Source organism: Pteropus vampyrus, unplaced genomic scaffold, assembly GCF_000151845.1.
Source record: "Pteropus vampyrus isolate Shadow unplaced genomic scaffold, Pvam_2.0 Scaffold197, whole genome shotgun sequence".
Lineage (NCBI taxonomy): Eukaryota > Metazoa > Chordata > Mammalia > Chiroptera > Pteropodidae > Pteropus > Pteropus vampyrus.
Window position 1 is genome coordinate 2,979,636 of NW_011888978.1, and position 8,664 is coordinate 2,988,299.

The 8,664-nt window shown below is 46.6% G+C and overlaps 1 protein-coding gene across 1 annotated transcript in view; it reads left to right on the forward strand.

Annotated features, from left to right (window-relative positions):
* The window catches only part of BTNL9 (butyrophilin like 9), a 17,764-nt gene that overhangs the window by 5,641 nt on the left and 3,459 nt on the right, over positions 1-8,664 (forward strand). Inside the window, exons 2-9 of the mRNA XM_011372025.1 lie at positions 289-417; positions 1,641-1,988; positions 3,305-3,586; positions 6,140-6,268; positions 6,386-6,415; positions 6,685-6,705; positions 7,510-7,530; positions 7,757-7,783. Of these exons, the coding sequence (XP_011370327.1) occupies positions 289-417; positions 1,641-1,988; positions 3,305-3,586; positions 6,140-6,268; positions 6,386-6,415; positions 6,685-6,705; positions 7,510-7,530; positions 7,757-7,783 (987 nt within the window). The remainder of the gene's footprint in view (positions 1-288; positions 418-1,640; positions 1,989-3,304; positions 3,587-6,139; positions 6,269-6,385; positions 6,416-6,684; positions 6,706-7,509; positions 7,531-7,756; positions 7,784-8,664) is intronic.

Below are 8,664 nucleotides of genomic sequence, written 5' to 3' on the forward strand. Positions count from 1 at the left end.
TCTATTTCTGGCTCTAAAACAATGTGAACCTCAGAAGCTGCTTCCTCTGGGACTCTTTGGCCCTGTCCTCATGCAGCTTTGTGAGTCCAAGCAAAGCCAGCAATGCCATTAGCTGTGCTGCATGGTAAAATTAGAAGCAACTCTCACATCCGGCAATGACTTAGAAGCCATGCACTGGGGCTGGTGAGAACCAGACAAAAAATCATTAAGACACTGACAAACCTCTACCCTGATGGGCCAGGTTCCAGCTCTCTCACTTCACCCCAGTATCTCTTTGTCCCTCTGCAGGTGGCTCCACTGCTGAGGAGATGATAGATTTCCCAGTCTTCCTGGACACCTCCCAGCGGGGACTTTGGCCCAGCAGTCTCTTCTTCCTCATCCACCTTCTCCTTCTCCAACCTGGGGAGCCAAATTCAGGTAGCGTATCCCATCTGCAGCCCCGCCAGGCAGGACGTGAGCACATCAGCTTCTGCCCACCCCTCCTGAGATTGTGTAGCCATGCCAGGTGCTAGGACTTGAAAAGATTTTCATCTCAGTGGTTAAAGAGCCACTGAGTACACACTCCCCATGACCCCGCAGCTCATGGGCATGGCAGGGACAGAGCAGGAAGATGCCAAGAAACTCCTATTGGTCTGTGTTTGGGCTGAACCAGTTGAAAAATATTTTTAAATCCACCTGTCCAGCTGTGTGAGCAGGCTGCAAGAGAAATAATTGGGGACACAGCTAAGAGAACAATTTATTTTTTCCAGAAAGCCAAGAAGAGCCATAGATAGGAGGAATTTTTTAAGCAGAACCTTATAGAATACACATTCTCCAGAAAGATGATAGGCTGAGGGTAAACTGAAGCAAGGTGTACCTGGGCCAGGCACCAGGTATGGTAGAGAAAATCTGGAGAGGGAAGCTAGTTGGAAGTGTGTTGGGGCTTCACAAAGTGAACAAAGGCACTGCCATGCTCCATGGGCAACATGAAGGATGAGAAGGATCCAAGAAGAGAGAGCTTGGCTATGGGGTTTTAGATGAGCTTGGGATGAACTTGATCTTTAGCTTTAGAACGAACTCGAGTTTTAGCCGATCTTCAAAAGAAGAAAAAGAAGTGCGCAGAAGCCAGAGGGAAGAGTGAGGGCATACCAGGCAGCAGGGAACAGCATGGGCAAAAGAACTGGAGCGGGAGTAGCAACTCTCATGGGAACTGAAGAAAACAGACTAGCTTTGGCGGGGGAAGGGTAGAGAAGCCAGATGGAGACACCATTGAAGAGAATGATCCAACAAAAGATCCTGGTGAACAGATGTCTCCAATGCTAAACAAACAAACAAACAAATAAATAAATATAAAATTAAGCAAAGAGCCCCATAGATTATTTTAATTCCCTTTCTTGTTACAGAAGCTCTACATGTGTAATATAAAAAATTAAAAAATCAGACAAAGCAAAAATAAGAAAACATCTATTCCCATCATGCAGAAATTACCAATCCACTTTTTTTTAATGAACAATTAATTGTTCAAGAAACCTGACAAAGTATCTCCCCTTCCTCATAGCTTTGAATAGTTTACCTTAGATTTCTGAGCTGCAAAGGGATATGATAAAAACTTATATTTGAGCAGGGCTGATTTTGGCCATTGTTCTGGCTTCTCTTCTTAGAGGAAGTCAAAGTGATTGGCCCTGGGGAATCTATCCTGGCGATCATCGGGGAAGAGGTGGAGTTCTCATGCCACCTGTCGCTGTATCTGGACGCCGAGTACATGGAGATCCTCTGGTTCCGGAGCCAGACCTCCAACGTGGTGCATCTGTATCAGGAGCGACAGGAGCTTCATGAGCAGCAGATGGCTCAGTTTCAAAACAGAACCAAACTCGTCAAGGACGACATCGTCCATGGCAGTGTGATCCTGCAGCTCACTGGCGTGACCCCGGCGGATGAGGGCCCTTATGGGTGCCGCTTCCTCTCCAGCAACTCCTCTGGGGAAGCTGTCTGGGAGCTGGAGGTAGCAGGTAATGTGACCTGGTGGAGCCCCAGCAGGGGAGATGTAGGAAAGGGTCCATTTGAATAGAGCTGCTTTGCTGAGAGTAAATAGGGAAGCATAGAGAATGGGAGAATAGCTATGATTTAAAAAAAAAAAATTCTTTTTAAAGAAAGATGCATTAGAAAATGAACAAAAGAATTGTTCACAAAAAAAAGATACACAAATGGCCCTTAAACATACGGAAAGATGGTCAAATGAAAGCTATACTGACATGCAATTTTTTTACCTCTCAGATTGGCAAAAATTCAAAACATCAACCACACACTTGGTGGAGCCTTGGGAAGCCAGTCCTCTGCTCTGCACCATGTTGACAGAGTTCAAAGTCGCAAAGCTCCAGCACCTGGGGGTTTGGCAATAGTTAACAGGACTGTCTGGGCATCTACCCGCTGAACAGCAATCTCACCTCTTGGAGTTTATGCTGAAGATACACCTCCCACAGCTAAATACGAAAAAGGCATATGTATAAGTTTAACCTCTGTAGTGTTATTTGTACTTGCAAGTCAGTAGAAACGACCTAACTGTGCAAGCGTAGGTGTGAGTATGGTCCATCATACAATGAGGTGGTCCACACTACACAGCTGAAAACATGGGGAGGAGGCTCTATGAATGGGTGTGGAGTGATTTCTAGGATGTTATCAAGAGAAAAAAAGCAAGATGCATAAGAGGTTCTATAGTATGTAAACTTTTGTTTAAGAAAAAAGGGGAACACTGCACAAAAGAAACACAGGAGGGATAAACTAAAAAACTTATGAAATTAGTTACCTAAGAAAGTGGGATGGGATGGAAAGGATGGAGAAAGGTCTGGGGGCTTTCCTCACATACATTTTTTACGGCGTTGACATTTAAACCCTATTAATGTTTTGCATATTCAAAATATAATGCTAGCTTCAGAAGGATGGGGAGATAAAAGTTTGCATATATCACAGGCCCTTGAGGTCTGGTGGGATTCAAGAGAGAGAAGACAATCTATTGAAATTTGGGGAGAGATTATTCTTCATTCTAGGATACTGTCCCTTGCGTAATATGACTAAATGCCAGTAGCCCTTTCCGATCAAAGGGCCCCGTTCCATATTTCCAAATGTTTCTCGGAGGTAGTACCATCCCCACATGCCAACACTGATGCAGACTGCCATTTACAGTCCACAGGTAGAGGGCTACGAGCTCACATGTTTTAAGAGCCCTTACAGTACGTCTTTTGGTGACTGTAAATGATGAATGATGATGTAAACGTCACCCACAACTTCTGGGAAGGAGCCTAATTTTTCCCACTCCTGCCTCTCCTAGGGCTGGGCTCAGACCCTCACATCTCCCTTGAGGGCTTCAAGGAAGGAGGCATTCAGTTAAAGTGCAGCTCCAGTGGCTGGTACCCCAAGCCCGAAGTTCAGTGGCAAGACCGTCGGGGACAGTGCCTGCCTCCAGAATCTGAAGCCATCATACAGGACGCCCAGGGCCTGTTCAGGCTCGAAACATCTGTGGTCATCCAAAGAGGGGCCCACAGCAATGTGTCGTGCTCCATCCAGAACCCCCTCCTGAGGCAGAAAAAAGAATTTGTGGTCCAAATAGCAGGTCAGTGGGTGCTGACTCGCTCACATTTTCCTAGTCAACACATCCTGCATGTCCTTTGTACCAAAGGCCATCTATGAGGACACAATGGTACAAGGGTCTGGCTGTGTATAGGGCAAACTGACCTTGACATCTGAGAAGTCAGCAATTTGGATATCTGGAATTTACTAAAGATACAACTGAGAGCTCAAACAGTAAGCAGGCAAGGCCCCAGAGAGCCAACGTTACAAGGCCATGAGCTAAACTCCAGAAACTCTACTCATTGGAGGTCATCGTGAGAGCCCATGTGCTCCTAATGCCATCCCTCAAATAATATTCACTGAACACCCAGAATGTGTACCCAGAATGTGCCCCAAACCCCAGCCCACGGGTTCACATTCCAGTGAGGAAAACAGACAAACAAAAATGTGAATTACACTTGATCTTAGCCAAAAGGCAGAGAAGTGATAACCAGAGGAGAGGAGCAATTGGGGGGATCGTTTTATAAACTATATAAATGTCTAACCAGTGTACTGTATACTTAAAACTAATTTTTTTTTAAAAAGGTGAATTACATTGTGCATTAGAAGGTATTAGGTGCCACAGAGAATAATGAAGCAGGGAAGAGTGCTAAGGCATGGTGGGTTGTGAATGTGGGTTTGAAAGTGGTAGATCAGGGAAGTCAGGCAATGTTTTGAAGGTTAGGCCATTATCCAGAATCAAAGTTTTATTATGAGGTACCCACTGGAAGGTTTAATGTTCAATGTTTTAAGTCTTGAGGACATACTCAATCTATGGGCCATTTTTCACATAGATCCAAATCAATAGTTACATTATAGTCGAAAGAAATCTCAGCCTTAAAAATGATCATTTGTCCTCAGGTAAGAGGACTTGACGACACACGTAACTCATTCAAAATCTGCCTAGTAATTTAAGTGGCCATCTGTGTTAGCTAATTGCCTTTAACCAAAGACAAGATAAAACATCTCATATCTTTAAGACAAGCATGTAGTTAGTTACAGCTTGGAGCCAGGTGCCTCAGGTAAAACCCATAACATGAGATAGGGGTGATTTCTCCTGGAGGTTTACATTTAAAACGATGACTCTGAGCTCCTTAAAAAAACATTCCTGGGTTGTAAAGCCGGCAAGAGGCTTATTAGCTTACAAAAGGATTTGCATACATCTCAAAAGGATAGAGAAAAGATTTACAAGTTTTTTAAAGGAAATAATCTAAGACAGGGGAAAGGGATAGTCTCAATTTTTCTTTTTAGATTTGTGTTTACCCTTTACAATGAGCATCAGTCACATGGCTATCTATTAGGAGGGCATTCAGGTAGTGGGAACAGCAAGCGCAAAGGTCCTGAAATGGGAACGTGTGTGGCTATCAGAGGAGCAGAAGGAGGTGGATGAGGCTGGAACAGAGACCAGGTCAAGGGAAGCAGGCTGGCATCAGCCCTTGCTCTTAATCTCTATGTCAGCGCTTAGCAAACCACCTGTGGTGAAGGACCAATCCTTTGTGGCCCAATACTTTTGTACAAGATAATAAAAACCACTGCTAGACAATTAAAAATAAAAAGAACACATTTTTGCCAAGTGAAATAAACCAGAAGCAAAAGGACAAATATTGTATGATTCCACTCATATGAGGTACCTAGAGTAGATAATTCATAGAGATGAAAAGTAGAAAAGAGGTTCCCAGGGGATGGGGGAGGGGAGCAGAGAGTTAGTGCTTAATGGGGACAGATTTCATTTTGGGAAGATGAAAAAGTGCTGGTGATAGTTACACATGATATGCATGCACTTAATGTCACTGAACTGTAAGCTTAAAAATGGTTAAGATGGTAAATTTTATGTTAGGTATATTTTACCACGATAAAAAGGAAAAAAAATATATTTCAAAAAGACCATTGAGAGAAAAGCGCCAATTTTTAATAATTATCTTCAACAGACAAAATTATTTAGTTGCCACAAGAGTTTCTAAAAGATTGTCCCTATCTGTTTTTTGACCCTATCTGTTTACTGTCTGGCCACTATCCACAGATGCTCGCTAGGGGATCTGGAGAGGAGGGAGGGGACTGTCAGTCAGCCCCCACACGGCTTTGCTATCAACTTTTTCAAACGCGTGATGAGAAGTAGAAGCCTAGTGTTTGCAAGACGCGGGTAGATGCTTATGACTCCGGCGGTGCGGACCGAGAGCAATAATTCACTGGGTGTCACCTTGGATTCTCATGTCCTTCAGATGCAGGACAAGAGCGGGAAGAGGTAGAGGGAGGTCAGGGCCACGGTCACGGTCACACAAGTTCTAAGATGGGGGCGTCGGTGGGACCCATCAGCTCCCCTTCTCTCGAATCCTTCACAGCACCGTCTCATTCCGCTGAGCAAGTCCAAGTCCGCCGCAGTTCCCGGAGATCCTGCCATCGCCAGAGCGCCACGCAGCCGCTGTCGCGCCCATTTTACAGATGGCTGTGGCGGGACCCAGGGGGCTTAACGCGCCAGTGGGTCACGGTGTTCAGGAGAGTCTGAACTTAGTGTTCAGTGGCGCCTAAATGGACACAACTCCCTGTGGGTGTTTTGCAGACGTATTTTTACCTGCGCCCTCACCGTGGAAGAGAGCTTTCCTCGGGACACTGGTGGGACTGCCGCTCCTCCTCGCCCTCCTCGCGACGCTGGTTCTGCGCTTCTTTCGCAAGCAACGGTGGTCCCAAGGTACCGGCCCTCGGACGCCCGCTCTGCCCACAGGAAGTTGGGGGTTCAGGACGGGGAGCGGGCGTGGGACCCGCAGGCAAGCGCATCCCCACCTCCGCTCTCTGTCTTTCCTTTCAGAAAAGCTGAAGGAGCAGGCGGAGGACAAAGGTAAGTGAGGAAGAGGCGCGCTCTCCGCCCCCACCTCTGCCTAGCCAAAGCGCGGCGCTGGGCTAAGCAGGGGAGTAGGTCAGGCCTGGGGCTTGGGAGCCTGTCAGAGGTTTGTGCTTTTGCTTCCCCCGCCTCGGAGCCCGCTCCTCCTGCGCGTGCAGCCCCGCTGGTCCCCAGAACGCACTGGGACCTAATCTGTGCACTTTGGGGAAGTGAGGCCTCAGTGATCATCGACCGAGATTTTCCTCTTTTCTTCATTTCCTCTCCAGTGAAACTCATGACAGAGCTGGGTAAGTTCTGGGTGCCACGCCCACAGTGCTGGCTGCGGGCTAAGGGGTGAACTCTGCGCCCCTGATGGAAGGAGGGGTTATGTGACTTTAGGCTCCCTTTAGAGAGCGTTACTTGGCAGCCATCTAACTCTAAATCCATCCCTGTACGGTCCCACTTCTCCACTCCCAAAAGGACTCCAGCCGAGATGCCAAGGAGACCCTCTGGACAGCCCCTGACAGCCCCTTCCCTGCCAATTATGCAAATTAGTCACAATCCCATCATTAAACGTTTACTCCCACTGGTTCATCTTCCTATGATAGTCTTCTCTTTTTAATGCAAATGCCACTGGAAAGAATGGCATCTTGAATTTGCACCAAAGTGAGTACGACATAAAGTTAGAATTAGTGTTTAGTGTTGCCTTTCCCGGAAACATTTACTTTGAAAAGATACAGGGCGGAGAAATCAAAGGAATGAATTTCTAGTGGCAAATTATCAGTCTTGGCTCTGGTCAGGAGAAATAATTGAGTGTACCCAGTCAGTGACCCTGAACTCAGGCAGACTGTGCTCGGGACCTTGACTCACGCAGGACGGGGTCCGCAGGAAAGCTGGTTATTTCAGGATAGGTTACCAGTAGCCCCTTCCAACCAGACCTGAACCCAGGGAAGAGGCTCTTCAGTGCCAGGATTTGTCCCCCGACCCGCACTCCCCAGGCAATGCAGAGACTCAGATGACTAAGGAACATCTTCCCAGTGGCCTGACCGCTTTGGGAAGGTGGTTTCACTCAGCCCAAGGCTGATGTTTTTCTCCATGTGTTCTGCTTACAGGGGAGCTGCAGACAGAGCTTGGTAAGTGACCCCACTTAGAATTATTTCTTCTTGTTCATCTTTTAGCATCTGGTTATTTGTGTATGCTCTCACCTCCCAACCAGTTGTGATACCCAGGCTGGAACCCTGCTGTCGGTGCTGGTGGCAGAAGAAAGGGGAGGGGGGCAGGGGTGGATGTAAATGGGACATGTGAGCAGGGAAGGTGCAGGAACATGGTGTTCTAATTCTTTTTCCTTGGCTGTTTCAGACTGGAGAAGGGCTGAAGGCCAGGCTGGTAAGTGAAGCTCATTTCTCTCCCATGGTCCACCTTACATCTCAGCATCCCAGTCACTTGCTCTGATTAACCAACCACACTTCCTTCCAGTTTGTTCCACAGCCTCACTCAGCACAAATTAATATATGTCACCAGTAGAGGTGATATTCAACTTTTGCTTTTGTTTTGTTTTTATATTGTCCTGAGGTGTAAGCATAAACCATCGGTGCCAAGGCTGGTTGCACATAAGAATCCCCTAGGCTACTGGAGCCCATCCTTAAAGACTGATTTGTAGGTCTGGGGTGAGCATGTTACCCTATATGTGAACATTTGTCCCTGTAACTCTCCATTCCCCCCCATAAAGCAACCAGTCTAAGGTCTATATTGTACATATTCTTGCAAAATGTGAATTTCTGTTTTGTGCAAATGCGTTTTAGCTCGTGTAAATGACTCCCACAGTCTCATGCTATTCCTGGCTTTTCTCACACATCACTGTATTTTAATATCCATCTACCATCACATGTGCATCTGGTCTGTTTCTCCTTCTTGTTGCTGGAGCGCTCCATTTCAGAGAGCTACCTTCCTGTAGAGACAGCCACAACTCTGCATCTAACTCCACATTGCTACAAACAACACAAACATGTCGCCATTGGGTCCTGTGTGGAGGTTTCTTTGGGATGTATACCTAGGAGGGGAATTGCTGGGGGTATGTCACTGAGTGGAATAGCACTATCATCCTGCCCTTGGCAGTGCATGGAGGCTCCAGGTGCCCACATCCCACATGAGCCAGCTTTCTAAGTTTCCAGTCAGTGGGGATGAGTGATTCACTTGTGCTTTCAGTCTGCAGTCCTCTGAACACTAAGAAGTTTGGGCATCTCTTAAATGCTAGTTGGCTTTCCTGG